The sequence below is a fragment of the Sylvia atricapilla genome, chromosome 3 (genome assembly GCF_009819655.1).
Source record: "Sylvia atricapilla isolate bSylAtr1 chromosome 3, bSylAtr1.pri, whole genome shotgun sequence".
NCBI lineage: Eukaryota > Metazoa > Chordata > Aves > Passeriformes > Sylviidae > Sylvia > Sylvia atricapilla.
Genome location: NC_089142.1, coordinates 10569617 through 10586733, shown reverse-complemented (window position 1 = coordinate 10586733; position 17117 = coordinate 10569617). Strand labels below are relative to the sequence as shown.

At 43.4% G+C, this 17117-nt stretch overlaps 2 protein-coding genes across 2 annotated transcripts; both read right to left on the bottom strand.

Annotated features, from left to right (window-relative positions):
- Positions 1–1482: 1482 nt before the first annotated feature.
- On the bottom strand, positions 1483–6522 carry RDH14 (retinol dehydrogenase 14). Its single transcript, XM_066314757.1, has 2 exons — positions 6167–6522; positions 1483–2953 (listed from the first exon to the last, which is right to left on the bottom strand). Exons 1-2 carry the CDS (start codon positions 6512–6514, stop codon positions 2336–2338), a joined length of 966 nt encoding a protein of 321 aa, XP_066170854.1. The 5' UTR covers positions 6515–6522; the 3' UTR covers positions 1483–2335.
- A 3961-nt stretch (positions 6523–10483) lies between these two features.
- NT5C1B (5'-nucleotidase, cytosolic IB) lies at positions 10484–16785 on the bottom strand. Its single transcript, XM_066314756.1, has 6 exons — positions 16598–16785; positions 16338–16505; positions 13801–13930; positions 13196–13318; positions 12437–12621; positions 10484–11377 (listed from the first exon to the last, which is right to left on the bottom strand). The coding sequence occupies exons 1-6, from the start codon at positions 16724–16726 to the stop codon at positions 11039–11041; spliced, it is 1074 nt and encodes a 357-aa protein (XP_066170853.1). The 5' UTR covers positions 16727–16785; the 3' UTR covers positions 10484–11038.
- Positions 16786–17117: the final 332 nt, after the last annotated feature.

The following is a 17117-nucleotide window of genomic DNA, read 5'->3' as shown; positions in this document are numbered from 1 at the left end:
TTCAGATGTTGAAAAAAGCCTACTTTTCTCTAAGTCCCCAAGAATCAATTCTTTCAAATTGTTTTCAGGTAATATTCATCTATTATTATTCCATCAAGGGTCTACTAAGAACTAGTCTACTCTGGAAGGAGGCTGTAATTTAGTTATGATTACAGGAATGTAATCCCTTTCTGACAACGGCTCTTATTTCAACGCTTCAAAAGAACAAAAACTAGTACATGGTAGATGTATGAAGTGTGACCTATTACACACAACTAGGACCTCCTATTCTGCATTCTGTATTTCAGTACAAACCCACCTTTGCCGTTTTGAAGGCAAGTACACATCCTGTGCAGGCCATTCAGTCTGAAAATTACATGTATTACATCTACATATCTCTGCTCTTCAGGCAGTTTCAGTGCAGTTCTTTACTGCAGTATTTTGAGGCTAATCATCCTCTCCATTGCCTACCTCTGCATCCAAGACTTTCCCTGCAAGAGGTGTAACACATTTCAGCAGAGGAACAACGCAGTAGTGCTTCTTTAGAATTTCTACAACTGTATTGAAACAAAAAACCAAGTGTGGCTCAGCTTCTCTGTAACTCTTTACAGAGATGTTAATGAACTCTTCATTCTTCACCTACCAGCTAAACTTGCTGCTTGCAGCCATTTACAAGTGTTTAAAATTAAAACATGCAATGCATCGCTGAAGATCAAAGCAGGACTTCTTCAAGTGTGTAGCACAACTCCCTCTGCATCAGCGAACTTTGTTCAACCCTCACAGTGTGCTCTGACAACACACCCACCTCTACACCTTGCCTTACAGGGAGTACTGCAAAGTTCAACCTGTTAATACGATTTTATAAACCTGCTCTGCTTTGTACCTTGCCTTCTGATTTTCTGGAATGCTTTTTCTTTTCTGCTTTCTGCCCCACCCAAGTCACTTGCCCAGTATAGACTCGTGCTAGGGAATGGGAAGGCAAGATCAAGCCCACTTCCCTGTGCAAAAGCAAAAGTAGGCTGAGAGTCAGAATAAACAATCAAAGAATTTTAAAAATTTAGTAGGTCACCACCTGAAGTGCAGAACTGATGTATTTATCACTAAGGAACTATGGAGCACATAATTTATTATTGATCTTTGATCATTTGATCCATAATTTATTATTGATCCTTCCTTTGAGTAACATAGATCATTCTAAACCATTTTCCATATTTATATTATATATCCTAACTACTAGAACTTTTTAATAATGTAGACTGAATCAAAAAGGCATAAATGTCAATATGAAATCATAAGTTATATGAATTTAAAAAAAAATAAATCAGTACAGACTCATGCAATACTCATGAATTTCACTGGAACCCATTTTATTTCTACCAACCCCACCCCACAGGCTCTCTAAACCAACACATTGGGTTCATCTCCTGCTTTAAGACAAGGCTACTCTATCAAGGCTGCTGGTTTCTGATACATCTCCCACAATGAAAGAATGAATGCTATGTCTTCTTTTTAAAAGATTTTATTAAAGAATATTCAGTCAACTGTATGAGACATTTATGGAACCTCATTACTTAGTTAAAGTGCCATCAGTCAAGCCAAACACACTGAGCAGCTTATTCTCTTCGGTCTAATTTGCATGAGGTCTTACACAGTTCATGCCATGCAAAGCCCTGTCAAGACCATTACACATTTTGCAACTACCCTTTTAATGAAACCCAAGGTTTCATGAAACAGCAAGTTCAACACACACGAAAATAAAAAAACAACTTGCATAACCAAGTGTACTTACAAGCTGAACAGCAGCAACATCACTAAAAATAGCTGACTTTGTGCTTCACAGAAAAACTGCACATGGCTCAACGAGTTTGTTCACTGAACCACTGGGGCTGACAAGCCTTTGAAAGGCACTCAGAGGCCTCAACAATTACAGTGCAAGATATCAGGAAAACTCTTTATTCCATTTGTCATGTTGATGGCTCAAGAAAAGATGACTATTATTAAGATTTATTTTCAGATAATTTTTTACAGAAGTGTTTCACCATCAGTACCCTGCATTGTCCAGCCAGACTACAAGTAACGACAAATATGTGTATATATTGCAAAACATACTTCTGCTTAATTTTTATTTGTTAAACACGAGTTTCTGAGCAGAAATTATATTCACACCCACAAATCTTCAGATTTTTTTCCTGAATGTCTGTGTCTATTGAAGATTGTCTTTCGTTTCAAAACAGAGTTCCAACATAAATCACTCTTTCATTTCATACTTACTGAGCAAAATAAAGTGAGAATTTCACTGTTGCCAAAATGCACTGCATAGCTATCTGCATTCTTTTCTGCAGACACTCCCTGGCACTTACTTCAGTAAGCCAACCATCACTTCACTGATATCCCACAATTTTCTTGCAACCAAGTCATCCATGGCTTTGGGCAGAAGCTCTTCCTCTTTGCAGTCTCCAAAATACTTTCCTGACACGCCTTCGACATCAGGAGAAGAGGCCAAATAAATAGATGTCTGGGCTCCTTCCAGAGGCGATTTGAAGAAAGCCCACGACACCAAGTTGAACAGAGGTTTGGCCAGCAAAGGAATATTCACATGTCTGCCTAGATTTGTTCTGACAATCCCAGGATGGAGGGAGTTGACGGTGACTCCTGTCCCTTCCAAACGACGGGCCAGCTCCCTGGCAAATAATATGTTAGCCAGTTTACTTCGGCTGTAACAAAAGCTTTTATTGTAGCTTATTTCACTGTTCAAGTCTTCAAAGTTGATCTCTCCATATTTGTAAAGCTTTGAGGAGACTACAACAATCCTGCTTGGGGCAGAATTTTTGAGGAGGCCCAGAAGAAGGTTGGTGAGCAAGAAGTGACCCAAGTGGTTTACCCCAAATTGCATCTCAAAACCATCCTCCGTCTTCATGTACGGACACTGGAATATCCCTGCATTATTTATCAGAACATCAAGTCTTGACTCTTCCTTTAAAGAGGAAAGAAAAAGAAACTGTTTTAGAACTCCTACGTAAAACATTATTATGCTTCAATTTCTCATTGGGCATCATTAAAAAAGAAATGATTTTATTTCTACTTTTCTGAATTGTAACTTTCTGACATTCTCTTAAAGCATTGCTGGAAAAAAAAACACCTTCAAGCTGAACTACCACTAAACTGTGCATTCAACCCCAGCAGGATTCAAATACCTGAGAGCAGGTCCGTATCAACTTCTAATGCAGGCAAAGAACACAATCATAAGCTTCTCCAAGAGCAGCTTTTTCCACAACAATTCACTGATAAATTACCTTTGTGATACATTTTTTCTCTTTAAAAAGCAACCTGTCTTCTACACTGCAAGAGGACACACATTAATTTATGGCAAATCTCTGCTACAGCAGAGGGATCTAGTGTAGAGAAGAAATACAAGCATGGAACACAAAGGTGTTAGCACAAGGAATTAACCTCAGGGTTGAGGAGCAACTATTACACTGTAGAGCCATCATCTCACTAGGATGATATGAAAAACTCTGCTAAATAATGTTTTCATTATTTTAAACTTGTATTACTTTAAAACCAGTACACATCACTCTGCTGCTGGATGAGAACTATGGAGCAGGACTCATGGAAAACTAACACTCACATTTCACATAATTTGAGTCCAACAGGTCTACTCAGGAACTAAGGAAGAGAGGCTCTATGAGCTACTCGGCACATGAGATTTGATTGATCAGTATTCTGGTTCAGGTTAGTAAAAATCAGATGAAATGTATGTTACACTCTCCAGGATAAGAAAACGTAAGTAATTAACAGAGAAGTGGCATTGGTAATTTAGATATAAGCATCATGCACTTCATGCTCCAGAACTCACTTAAAACTTAAGAGCTCTCCAACTTACCCAAAACTGAAATAATGAAAAACCCCAAAAAACCAAATTAAAGTAAACTGCATAAATAAGCTCTGAATTCAACACTCCTACCCACCTCTGACAAAAGACTGTGAAAGCACAATTTATGCTTGTATGAATCAGAGGCAAAGGTATTAATTTTCTCTAAGAGTATTGGGAGTTTTCATTGCTTTTAATTCGTTAAAGCCAATGCAGGAACTGGAAGACAAGCAGAGACAATCTTGCACCATTTTGATGATAAAAATAGAGAACCTCATAAATTCTGCACCATTTCCCTTTTATTTCGCTGCCATTAGGAGCAAAGATACAAAGAGCAAACCCCAAATCTGCACTTGGCATTCAGTTAAAGGTGCTGGCATCTGATCACTCAAAACTTCAAGTACTTCAATCTCAGACTGATTTCCATGGAACTTGTGGCTGCTCAGTGTTTCATAAAATTGGGTCCCAAAGGCATGATCCAAAGAGCACCAAACTCACTTCTCTTCACCCAAAGGGACACAATGCTCAGTCACTATCACTAAATCAGGACAGGAGTGAAGAAGTACTGACTGCAGATCTGCTCACTGAAGTGACCTTTCTTCTTCAGAGAAAAAACATCTGACGGAGAATTTATTTGGCAAGACCTAACACTTCAAGAAGCAAGACCTCCACATGTCCTATTCTGTGAAATTCCTACAGGTAATAACCCAGAGTGATGTGATCAATGCCAAGCAGGCAGCTACACCCAAGTGCAGTAGAGTGCACAGAACATTGCTTTGACAGGCTGTGCTACTCCTTGCAGCCTCTAAGCTCACTTTCACTTTCTCCAATTTCCCATGGAACCCTCCAACATCTCAGTCTTTAATGTTTCTTCAGTGAGACTAAGGAGTGAGAGATATAATCACTTTCCTTCATGTAAAGTAAAGCTCCCGCAAATAAGGCTAAGCAGTGCGAGTGCACTCCTGTGGAGTGTCTCCCCATCCTACCAATTTACATCTTCATTTATGCCAAACAATAAACCACAGGAACCCTCAAACAAATCCCAAAATCACAGCTCCAAAAAAGTCTCACAGGTAGGGAAGGTAAATAGCATAAACTTGGGTGGAAAAGCCCTTGCAAGTATCTCTTGAGCTTGCATCCCTTGTCATTCAGGTGCATTCAAGTTATAATACAGGCATCAGCAATACTCTGAAGATGTCATATTCTCTTTTCCTTTATCTATTTCTCACTCAAGAGCTATTCTGATACTTTATACTATAAAAGATATAATTCTTAGAAGTTAAACAGTATGGGTGTTTTTTTTGGTGTGTGCTAATTACACAAATTTTATATCCTTTCATGTATGCAGGCTTCCCACAACAAGAACGCAAGTTCAGACCTTATCACTGGATTTGTACATATATAGACTACAAAGTACCCCACTAGAGAACTTTAAACTTGACATTTAACTTTGTTGTAAGAGAAGAAAAAAGGGACTATATTGCTTTATTTTCAAGCTGCTTTTTTCAGAGTCTGAGCATCTTTTAAGTACTTAACAAACACATCTCTGAGCAGCAGCAGAACTTACTAAGCCTGGCCTCTCATGACTTCATGTCTCATGACTTAAGTAGCCAGATGCGGTGAGATCAAAGTCCCAAAAGATGCTTTTTGTGGGAACGAAATAATACCTCCAACAGTGCTTTCCTCTATTCTACAGACCTAGTGGCATTTCAGGCAAAGCAACTGGATGTGCCCATTCTCATTGAACTCAGGTTTTCAGGGAATTTGCAAAAACTTTATATATTCAAAAATGTCTATTCTGCTGGTGGTGGGTGAGAGATTTAAATCCTTGGGGGGGCTGCAACCTAACGAGGCAGCAGAAGGATGTCTGGAGCATGTCAGCAGTGCACCTGTCAGTTTTTATTTTTCTGGTAGTAAAGCTAAGCAATAGCACTAATTTCAACCAACAAAGGTTAAGCTAGTTAATTCAGAAAGAAAGGAAGAAAAATCATTTATCTCGCACAGAAACAAGCATTTCTTTTCCAGAACAGAAAAGATCTAGAATATTTTAAACCAAAATAGATCGAATTATCACTGAGTTCACGCTTCCCGGAGCTTATTTACAGCCAATTTGCTTACACCCTCCTCCCAAACCCTGCGGTGACCTCAGCGACTTCCCCAGCCCGCCGAGCCGGCTGCTGGCAGGCGAACTGCTGGCCCAACCCACACGGTAACCGGGGCACGGAGCGCAGGGGCCGCGCCAGCACCGCCCGGCCCGTGCCCGCCGTGCCCTCTGCGGGCCCCGGGCAGCGCGGCGACCCGCGGGCCCGGCCGTACCTGCAGGACGCGGTGGCAGAAGGCGCGCACGGAGCGCAGCGATGCCAGGTCCAGCTCGCGGACCACCAGCTCGCCCGCGCCGTCCGCCCGCTCGCCCACCTCGGCCCGGATCTCGCGGGCCGCCCGCTCGGCCCGCTCCCGGTCGCGGCAGCCCATGATGACCCGGGCCCGCATCCGCAGCAGCTCGGCCGCCGCCGCCCGGCCCAGCCCGCTGTTGGCGCCGGTGATGATGACGGTCTTGCCCCGCATGGAGCCCCCGCGCACGGGCAGCGCCGCGCCCCGCAGCCAGCGCCAGGCGGCCACCAGCAGCCCCGCGCCCAGCACCAGGGCCGGCAGCGCCGCCGCCATGCCGGGCCGGGCCGCGCGGGGCCTGCTGGGGCTTGTGGTCCCGGAGCGGCCCGGGAGCCTGCGCGGTGTGCCGGGCGGTGCTGGGCGGTGCCGGGCGGTGTCAGCTGCGCTGGGCGGTGTGCCGGGCGGTGTCCGCTGCGCTGGGCGGTGTCTGCTGCGCTGGGCGGTGTGCCGGGCGGTGCCTGCTGTGCCAGGCGGTGTGCCGGGCGGTGTGCTGGGCGGTGTCCGCTGTGCCGGGCGGTGTCCGCTGTGCCGGCAGTGTGCTGGGCGGTGTCCGCTGTGCCGGGCGGTGCCTGCTGTGCCGGGCTGTGCCGGGCGGTGCGGTGTGACCCGCCGGGCCCGGCGGTGTCCCTGCTGGCTCGGACGGTGTGCCCGCAGCACGGCGCTGACCGGAGAGGACGGGGCGTGGCTGCGACACGTGAGGGCTCTGCTGCCCTTCCGTGGGACCACCACAGCGTTGGCCGGAGAGAAACCTAATGGAATTTAACAGGGGCAGGTACAGGGTCCTGCACCTGATGGGGAATAACCCCAAGTACCAGCACAGCTTGGGGGCTGATGGAACCTCTTGGGCTGTTGGCACTGAAGCGAAGGGCGGCCCCTCAGCTCTGCCAACTTAGTTTTGAATCCTTAACCCAAAATATGTTTTCAGCTATCGACTTCATGCCGTGTTTCCAGGCACTGATACTGATCCCAGATCTTGATGATCCCGATCAGGGCAACAGGAACCCGTTCAGGGAGTCAGGAGTGGCCACTGCAGTTCCCCCTCTCAAAATGCTCTCCACACTAGCCATGGAGGAGTCAGCAGTAGGAATGTACAGAGAGAGAATTAAAAGGTAACCTGCTGATGTGTTGGAGAGGGCACTGCCTCGAGGATGCTGCCTGTGTTTGTCAATGTCAGTCCAGCCTTCAGTGCAAGGAGCTTTGTGCTCAGGAGCTCATGGTGATCAGAAGCTGCTCATGTAGGCAGGAATGATGTGTGCATCCAGATGTTGGTACCAGATACTCAGCATGATAACTAGAAATTATTTCTTCTGACATTGACCTGCTCCACCCCTCTATTGCACTCAAGGTTGTGTTTAGCAATGCTGCAGGCCAGTGCAGCTAACAGGATCGGGAAGAGGAGGCTGAGGATCCTCCTCAGTAAGTAGGATCCTCTGAATCCCAGAGCCTGCATTCCAACATGCTTTCTGGACTGTGACCAGTTCTGAATCCTCAGAACAGATCACAGTCCAGAATGCATGTTGAAAGACATGTGAGAATGATCATCTCCAATTTTTTGGTCTGAAATACAATATTTTGGCTCCTCCAGATGACATGCTAGGCTGGAGGTTGAAAGGTTACCTTAAAGATGGGAAGGAACTGGGAACATGGGTTTATGTCTTGGTAAGTGGTGGGAAATATCTAACACCCTCTGTGAATATGTTCTGTAAAAAACAAAAATCTGGTCACCTTCAGAATCTTATTTTTTGCATTTTTATCCACAGGGATTGGTTGCAGTTGGAGACATTCGTATTTGTCTTATTGTCTTTCCTGGACTCTTACATGGTGCAGGAACCTGAAAGCTAAGGGAACAAGAACTGGGTTTCCCTGACTGAGTTCTGTTTCCACACAGAATTCATCTCTGTTATTATTAATCCTCTTCCAGATTTTGTCTAGGATGACAGTTTCTTTTTCATGAGTCTGTCTTCCAGTGTTGTAAACAGGCTGATAAAGGACAGTTCTCTTTATTCCCCTACTGAAAAATATTTCTGTTGTTTTAATCGTGACTGGCTTAGGAGTTACAAGGGCATAAACTCATGGTAGCCTGATAAGCGTGAGAAACAAGACTTTTTTTGTTGAGTTTTGTGGTTGTTGTTGTTTGCTTGTTTGTTTTGTTTTGTGGACTGGAATGCTATTAAGAGACAATTCCCTTCTATGTCTACAAAAATAGAAAACTTTCCCTCAGCTCCCATCCCACTTCACAGAATTTTCTTGAAAAAGATTATTTCTGTCCGCTAGCCAAGCTGTGCCTTGAAGCAGAAGAAAATAATTTTAACAGGCAGAGGCTGCTTGGCCAGCCTGATTCTCTCCAAACATCCAGATTAGTCTGGAAGGTACTTGCATGAACTAGTGAGGCTCCACTCCCCCACCATGCTGCCAGCTGGGTATGCAGAGAAGCAGCCATTGAGCCTGGGACAGCTGCCTGACAATTAAAAGACAGTGTATGATGCGAAACATCTAAGGACATTTTGCTTAACTAATTTAAGAAAAATGATTGTGGGCCTTAACATCAGCTTCTGAACTTTGATGTCAATTTGATACTTAAGAATGTAAGTTCTATGTAAATTTGTGCACACTTTTCACACATGACTGAGTGCTGTCAGGAGGACACTGCAAGAGGGTGTCCTCTAGTACTCTATGTGGACAGATCAAAAAAAGACTTGAAGCTCCTTTGTCCTGGCCAGTAGGTTTCATTCCTGCAGTAGGTGGATGGTTCATTGGAAATAAAGGTAAATATAATAGACCACATGACTCAGCTTCCAATTTATGCACTTACTCTAATTTATTCATTTACTATGATTTGCCTGCTTACCCTGTCAGGTATGAGACTCACCTCTGCACTCCTATAGGGATTAAGGATCCCATTAACCTTTTCATTATCAAGATGTAATTACTCAGTGAGAGTCAAATGCTGGTTTTATTTCCTGCACCCAACCTCTACAGCTCTAACAATGCATGAATGAAAAACAACTGATACATGTTCTGCTTCAAAAAGGCAGGACTGGTTCTGAAATTTGCAGCCATGCTTTTGTGGTAAAGGTACACACACAATTTATATTCCATAGCTAAGGAATATTTTTGAATTCCTTGTGGACTCTGAGCTCTCACATAAAAACATCTGCTAATAACATTTTTCATAATCTCCATTTGGTGAGGTAACTCTATCCCATCCTGGCAGACAATGACCAGGTCTCAGTTAATTCACGTCTTCCTCACCTCCTGGCTGGGCTGGGAAACGTGATACGTTTTGGGCACCAAGCCTTTAGCGCATACAAAGCTCCAAGTACACCAGAAATCTGCAGAGCATCCCATCAACATCACATACTGGTGTGAACACCTGAAAACCTTTCCAGTGGTCTCTATTCGTGTTTCATGCAGGATCAAGGCTTTTGCCTGTGCTTCCAAAGAACTTTGTGGCTTGGACCCAGAACATTAAAATGATTGCCTGTGTTCCTGGGAGGGAAACCATAATTGATGCAGTGGAGCTTTCTGCAGTAACAGGACAGTTCATTTGGAGAGAGGAGACCAAATTTTCAGAGGCTAACATGAGATTCTGGGCCGAATTCCCCCAGGAACTACAAATTATGACAAGTTTGATTCACCATTTCTACTCCCGCTGCAAAGCACATTCTTTTGGTTAGGTCTCTTCTGGTATGAATATATGACAACAATAAATAATAAAAACAGGACAGTTGTTCCACTAGGGACAGAAAGAGAACAACCACCTGACAGATGTTAGTGGTGTCATTTGGATATCACTTAGTTACATGGATAACAATGAAGTACAGGAATTTAGCATAAAAGAACAGACCTATGGTGTAAATATGAAGTCATGTAGCAACAGGCACCTGTCCCATGGAAACTCATTGGAAGTAGCCAAACTGAGTTCATGCAGATCACAGAACAGCTGTAAATCTTAAGGGAATCCAGTTGAGGAGGAAAAAGTTCCACCAACTACTTTCCAGCATTATTTTCAGGTAGATTATCTGTTGTTATGGTGTGCTCTAAAGCTTCAGCCTTTGTCCCAGCCAAGATACTCACAGCATCTCAGCCTTCTTCCCAGCTCTGTGAACTATGCTGGGTCAAGGTGAGACCTCTTAGATTTCACTGAAAGTGCTCACGTCTGGTTCTAAACATCAAGAACATTCTGATTACACAAATTCTACCTATGAAATTATGCTAAAACCTCTATATAGAAAAATGACAATGTTCTGTAAAGCCAGCTTTATTAAGATAAGAAAACAATATAGAAAAATGCACTTAAACACGAGCAAATGCACTAGTATTTTACTAGAAGCCAAAGCCATGTGGTGACAGACCTACTGAACACATATTTAACCAGCAAACAGGTAAACAGTTACATGTAAACTGTGCTTTTGAGAACTTCAGAAATAACCGTCAAGAACCAGCATTGCAGCATAAATTTTCTTATAAATAACATGTCAACAGTTTTTTAGATAAAATATAACTGTTCTGTTTCTCAAGATGTGTCTCAAGCTATAAAAACAGTACAATCTCCTAATTTCAAAACCAGTGTTAGATACAGAAGGTAAAAAAATCTAAGCTGCTTAAGAATTATATTAAAATATCTCTATTAAAAACTTACCAATATTAAAAATACTTCCTTTAAAGGCTGTTCTAGCCAGAAGTTAAATCTTTAAACACAGTGCTCACAATACACAAATATAGAGGTTTTCAGATGTAACTATTGGTAGATTAGAGGCTGGCTGAGTTAAGAACCTTATCCTTAATGACACCCTTCAGTCATGTAGATTTGCTGTACTTCTGAGCAATGCCATAGGGAACATGTGCAGCTGTGGTGCCCAATTTCTGTGCTCCTTCGATGTGGTACATCTGGTCATCAAAGAAAATGTGAGGGCGTATTTTTGCCAGGATGGGTCCTTTAGGTGCTCCTGCTAGGAAAAGTGCCTCATCAATCTCCAGGCCCCAGCTACGGAGCGTCTTCAGCACTCTGGCTCCAGAGCTCGCTGCACTTCTGGCTGTGACTAGGTAGGTCCTTATAGGACAATTTAATCGTTCATTTCTTGCATAGAACTTCTTCTGGAGTTTTCCCAGGTCTTCCAGAAAACCCTTCAAAGGACCCTGAGTATGAAATACCAGAAGCATATGTAGTATATGTCCACAGTTCCCCAAATCATTCTTTTGCTTTCTTCCAAACTGCCAGTTACACCCAGAATTCCTTTTCCTAGTGCTGTGCTGCTCCACAAATTCTACATGTAACATCTCCACATGGGTCTGTACCCTCACTAGGAATTCATACATTAGAAAAAAGTTAAAACTAAATTCATACATTAGAAAAAAGTTAAAAGTAACACTGTAGGATCAGTGGGAAAATAATTCTCACTAAGAGAATATAGGATCAGTGGGAAAATAATTCTCACTGAGGCTTACAAGGTCTTTCACAATATTAACTTAACTGTAGTCTTTAATAAAATTTTCATTGAAAACACTGCATTCTTTTTACAATAACCACGAGCTGTAATTCTTTTTCCTGCACAAAAAAGCAGAAGACCTAATTACAAAGCCATCAATTAACGTTTCCTGACTAACAACTACACTTCACCCTAATTAATAGAAACATGAAAGTTTTGTTCAAATTGCAATATATTGCACTGTCCAGTACTTTCATAAATAAAGTTTTATTCTGAATTTGTACTATTTTTAATGATAGCAGAATTGGTCTTTCAGTTTAAGCTAATGTTAAAATATTTGTGTTTTTAGACAAATGGCATAGTTCTGCTTGGGAATAAGCAGATATCCTGTTTTAATGACCAGAATATCTGAGTGTTTAAAGTTACCATTATTTACAGTCTGATAAAAAATAATCAAGGAAATCAGTACTACCATTTCTTTTTTTAATGATATAATTAAATGACAACTGTAAGTCACTGTCTTACATGTGCAGTTCTCTCAGAGAAATGAGAGGGGACTGCAGTGGTGGCCTAGTACAAGGATGGCAATGGTCCCCTCTTTTATGTGAAATATACATTTTAAAGATTATCCTCAAAAAAAAGAAATATATAGGGCCATCACTTTCACAAAGAAAACATTGACCCTGGGGAACCTGAAGAAATACAGCAGCAATGAGTCATCAGATCTTCTGGAAACTCCCTTTAAACAAGAAATTCAAGAAATGCAAACCTGTGCAAGAGGTTTATTTTCATTCAGCTGTTCATGTTCAAAAAATCTATCTAATCCTTGCTCTTTGAAAATCTGTTCTGATTCATCAGAAAAGATAACAGCATCCCCATCAAAAGCCACCCTCAGCTGTGTGTCCGAGTACACAACATCTTTGTTGGCAGTGAACATCGTAGCTGATGCAATGCCTGAAAATAGATCAGAGACCCTCAGTTAGCATGTCCTGCAAAGTCAGTCATGAAAACATCAGCAGTTTGGTCCCAACAACTTATTGGTGGTGACCCTTATATATGGTGAGCTAATTAGAAATGGCTAACAGCTAATTAGAGATGGCTGTTCTGTAACACAAATGCATGGAAGCTGTCCCACTGCCAAAACTTCTTGGACATGCTTCCTTCCACTTTCATATGAGACTACATAAAAAGGGTCCCCAAGCTGTGCAGCAAAGGAGAGAAAAGCAGGAAATCACAAGGATGCTACTCAGTCAAAATATTTGTTACTTTTTAACTCCTTACAGGACACAGAAGTTGCTTTTTTAAGTTGTATCAAAAAGATGATGCTATTCAAACAGAAGTTTTATAGAAGTTGGAGTCTTGTTTCTTTTTGAAGGGGAGAAGACAAAGGTGTACAAAAGGGAGGATACAAAATGCATTTGATGAAGCAGCACTACTTTCTGTGAAAGACACACAATATATAATCTTTTAACAAGCTCAACAGATAACAAAAGATATCAACAGATAGCAGAAGAAAGTCAATTCAAACCTGCTTCTATAGCTTCCTGCACTTTGTCACAATCTGCTGAGAGGTACAGGTTTGTGAGGTACGCAGTCAGGTAACCAACGGGGCTCTCTCCTCCCGTCATACAGAAACGTTCAATTGTTAAGCCTAAAGTAAGAACAGCACAAGGTGTGGCTCTGCCTTGACACTACAAACCTGTGAAAGGAACCATTGAAAAGGTACACTAACCTAGTTTACAGTAAACTTAAAAAATATATGTTCATTGTAACTTCAACAAGTTACACAAATTCAAACAATTACAATGTTTGATTAGCCCATCCTCATTGAGAATTTAGGGGGAAAAAAATCTCTCTAAGACAGTAGAGTAACTGCTGTGAAAATATGTGGGTAGGGTGCATACAAATACCAAATATCAAAATGTTTAAGGACTTCTCAGAAGTTATGGTTCACACTTGACAAATCTAGAGCACTGGGCCAAATTCCATCTAATAGTATTTCACTTATGCTGACACCCAATAACTAATGTCAAAGAAGCTGCTTTTCCCAAAGTCAGAAAAGGAAGAATAAAATTAATTCATGTTATTAAGTAACAGCTGGCAATTCTGCACATCTGTAATTATTTTATTTACCATAGTGATTTATGCTGTTTATGAGCCTCACTCCCACTTGGGCATGGTTATTAGTCATCAGGACAATATCAAACCGTTCTTCATCATCAGGGTACAGCTCAAGAAGCCGGGCATTGACATGTTCCAGGGCCTGCAGGTGAAAAATGTGGGAGTCAACAGACAAGTGGAATGTGCCTCCTTTCTTAGTCACTGTAGTTTTAGTGATAGGATTGTCTTGAAGAAGAGTAATGAGAACAAAATCACATCCTGTCAACATGATTAGCTTGAGTTTCTAATTGCAGCAATGAATGAGACAGATTTTGATTTGAGATCTCTTCGAAGATAATTTGCCAATATCTTATACCCACAGTCTGGCATTGTCATTTCCTTGACCTTTCATCTGCTTATCTTTCTCTGTATCCATCTGTTCTCCTATTTAGAACTTCATCTTGACCCTTGAATGGACTTCTTTGGGATTACAGCAACAAAATCAATTATGAGTCATCAAATGAATGCAAGATGGTGTGATTTTTATTAAGGTGCTTTAAAAAGTCAGGCCAGTTGTTCAGAACTAAAACAGAGATTTCATAATTAAATTCTGGAAATCTCACTTTAAACAGCTATGTTATTGGGGGACTGTGCATAGGAAAATTCTAAGTTAGAGCCCGATGTAAGGCCTAGAAAAAAAATCTTAGTATGGGTTCATAATTCACTTCTATTGTTAATACTCTACTACACTGAAAATTTCTTAAATTATGAGAGAATAAGGGTAAGTGGAGGAGGGGATTCCATTTTTTCACTCAGTGTCTTTATACTTTGCAGTCGAAGGACACCATGGCCTGTGATTACAAATCTTAAGTGCCACAAGCATACAATATAACACTTTTAAGTTACTATCATAAACATTTCAATAAGGGAATCAAAGAAAAATATATTATTTCTTTTTTGCTTTCTTTGTCTCCAAGTAGAAAGGATGACTCAACAAAGCCACAGTTCTCTAGCCTAATGATTCCTGTGACTAAGCAGTATAAAGAATTCAAACAAAAATAGCATATCAGAAGGGAACAGAGGTCAAGGTGCATTTAGCTGGGCATAACTAACAGCTCTGATTTCCAAAGTATGAGCAGTTAAAGAGTCAAATCTTGCTTATACTCTAAGTAAATTTGACACTGAACTCTAATCTTAAAAACTGACTGTGTTAGCAGGGCTGCTACATGCAGGAAAAGATGCAGTAAATTCCCAAGTGAGTCTGCCTCCACTGGTGTACACAGTGAATTATTCTATGGCCACACTTTTATGTTAGAAACACCTTTACAGTGCTTGTGCCATTAATGCTACTAATATGTTATATTTACAGTAGCATAGGAATTGACATAAGTAATTTTTCCACTATGTATGTTCATAAAATTATTAATGAAGAAAATGTTTTAAATTCCTGAGACCAAAACTAAAGTAATGAAAATCTACTTTTAAAATCTGAAATGTTCTGCTACAACTTGGATGTCAGCAAGTATGGTTTCTAATTATGATTTCACTAATTTTCTAAAATTGTTGTGGTAAAGCTCATCAAACAATTCTCAGCGGACACAAAATTAACTGTGTGTAGACAGTGCTTTTCAGGACAGTCCTACTAAAACCTGTGCTCTTCAAAAACATATATATTATCAGGTTTTTTCACTTTTCTGTAATTTTACTTGCTTCCCATGCTGCAGGCTGTTCTCCTTGGCCATTTTTCTTTTCTTGTGCAATGAAAGCAAAATATTCCATTTCAGCTTCTCTTAAACCCTGACACAGAAACAGCAAGTCCATTTCTTTTGCTGGTCCTCAAGAACTATTTCCGGGGTGACAACAAAAGCAAGGAAAAATTAAAGATTAAAAAAAATTAAAATCAATACTGTTTGGGTGGGGGTTTTGTGCGTGTGTGGGGGGCTTGTTTTAGTTTCTTGGGTTTTTTTGGTTTGGATTTTTTGCGGGGCGGGGGTGGTGGGGGGAAGTGAATTGGTTTATTTGGTTTGTTTTGGGGAGGAGGTTGTGACAAACTTGAAACAATTTGGGGCCTATCTTGACTGAAATAGTCTGAAAAGGAAAGGAGCATCATACGCCCCATACCCTACGGAGAAAGCAGGTCGCTCCTTAGCCACACCTGGGATGTGGAGCCGCGAGCGGGGACACAAAGCGGGATGCTGCGGGTACCACTCCGGCCCCGGTGACGCGAGCAGTACGTGCTCTGCCGCAGGCGTTCGGCATTAGCGCCGGCGGGAGGGGAGGGCAGGGGAGGAGGACAGGGAATGGGACAGGGAAGAGAAGCCGCGGCCGCGGGACCAGGGCGCGCAGAGAGATGCGGGAGATGCTTCCGGGCTGCCCCACCGCGACGAGCTCGGCGTTGGGAGAGCAACTTCCCAAAACATTCCCCGAGGCAGGGTTATCTCCGCTGAAGGAGGCTTCGGGCTCCTCCTCTTCCCCAAATTTGGCCTCGCAGCATCCTCCGCGCCCAGCCGCACCCCACACCCTTCGCCCGCCCCGCCGGGCCACCCGCTCCGGGCCGCCCTCCCGGCTACCTTGACGAAGTAGAACGCAGGTCCGGGCTTGAGGATGACGTTCTCGTTGTTCTGCTGGTACTCCACGTACTTCTCCAGCCCATGTTCTTCGTAGATCTTCCGCTCCTCCACCAGGTTGAAGAGTGCTCGGGAGGACACGGCCACCGTGATGGCGTTCTGGGGCTTGGGCTGCGGAGGGAGCGCAGGGTAGAGCCGGCCCGCAGTCCCCGGGCCCCCCGCCTCCCCCCGGAGCTCCGGAGCCCCGGCCCGCCCGCACTCACCGGCCGGACCCTCTGGGTAACCACATTGTCGTAGAAAGCCTTGGCCGCCGCCCAGTCTTGCTCGGCTTCCTGCTGCGGGTCCCCCGCCGCCTGGGCGGGCTGCGGCTCCTCCGAGCCGGAGCCGCTCATGGCTCCCGGCGCTGCGGGCGCCGTGGCGGACAACCGGGAAGCGGCGGCAGCACCGCGCCCCTGCCCCGCCCCGGCCTGCCCGGCCCCCGGCGCTGCCGCTGCCCGGCGCTGTGCTCGCCGGGGAACGCGGCCCTCAGCGCTCCGGCCCTGCCCCGGGCCGGCCCCGACCCCGAGCAGCGAGGCTGCGACACCCCCGGACCCGCAGAGCCCGAGGCGCGGCCCGCCCCGTCTCCTGTCATCGTGCGGTGAGCGGGGGCCGGGGCATTCCCAGGACATCTTACATAATATGTTCTAGTGATGGAAATGGGCTCGGGGTCTGTGACCTTGGGTCCTTTGTGCCACACCTTCAACAAACAGCAGTTTGGGCTGTGGTGTTGAGAGTGTGTTCACA

What these genes read in the sequence shown, in the direction of transcription:
- NT5C1B (XM_066314756.1), bottom strand. Translation starts at nt 16,726, where the DNA reads ATGAGCGGCTCCGGCTCGGAGGAGCCGCAGCCCGCCCAGGCGGCGGGG. An exon ending in TTACCCAGAGGGTCCGGCCG is followed by an intron (nt 16,506 to 16,597) that starts GTGAGTGCGGGC and finishes CTCCCTCCGCAG; the next exon opens with CCCAAGCCCCAGAACGCCAT. An exon ending in AAACAGCATAAATCACTATG is followed by an intron (nt 13,319 to 13,800) that starts GTAAATAAAATA and finishes TTCTTACTTTAG; the next exon opens with GCTTAACAATTGAACGTTTC.
- RDH14 (XM_066314757.1), bottom strand. Translation starts at nt 6,514, where the DNA reads ATGGCGGCGGCGCTGCCGGCCCTGGTGCTGGGCGCGGGGCTGCTGGTG. An exon ending in TCTGCCACCGCGTCCTGCAG is followed by an intron (nt 2,954 to 6,166) that starts GTACGGCCGGGC and finishes TCCTCTTTAAAG; the next exon opens with GAAGAGTCAAGACTTGATGT.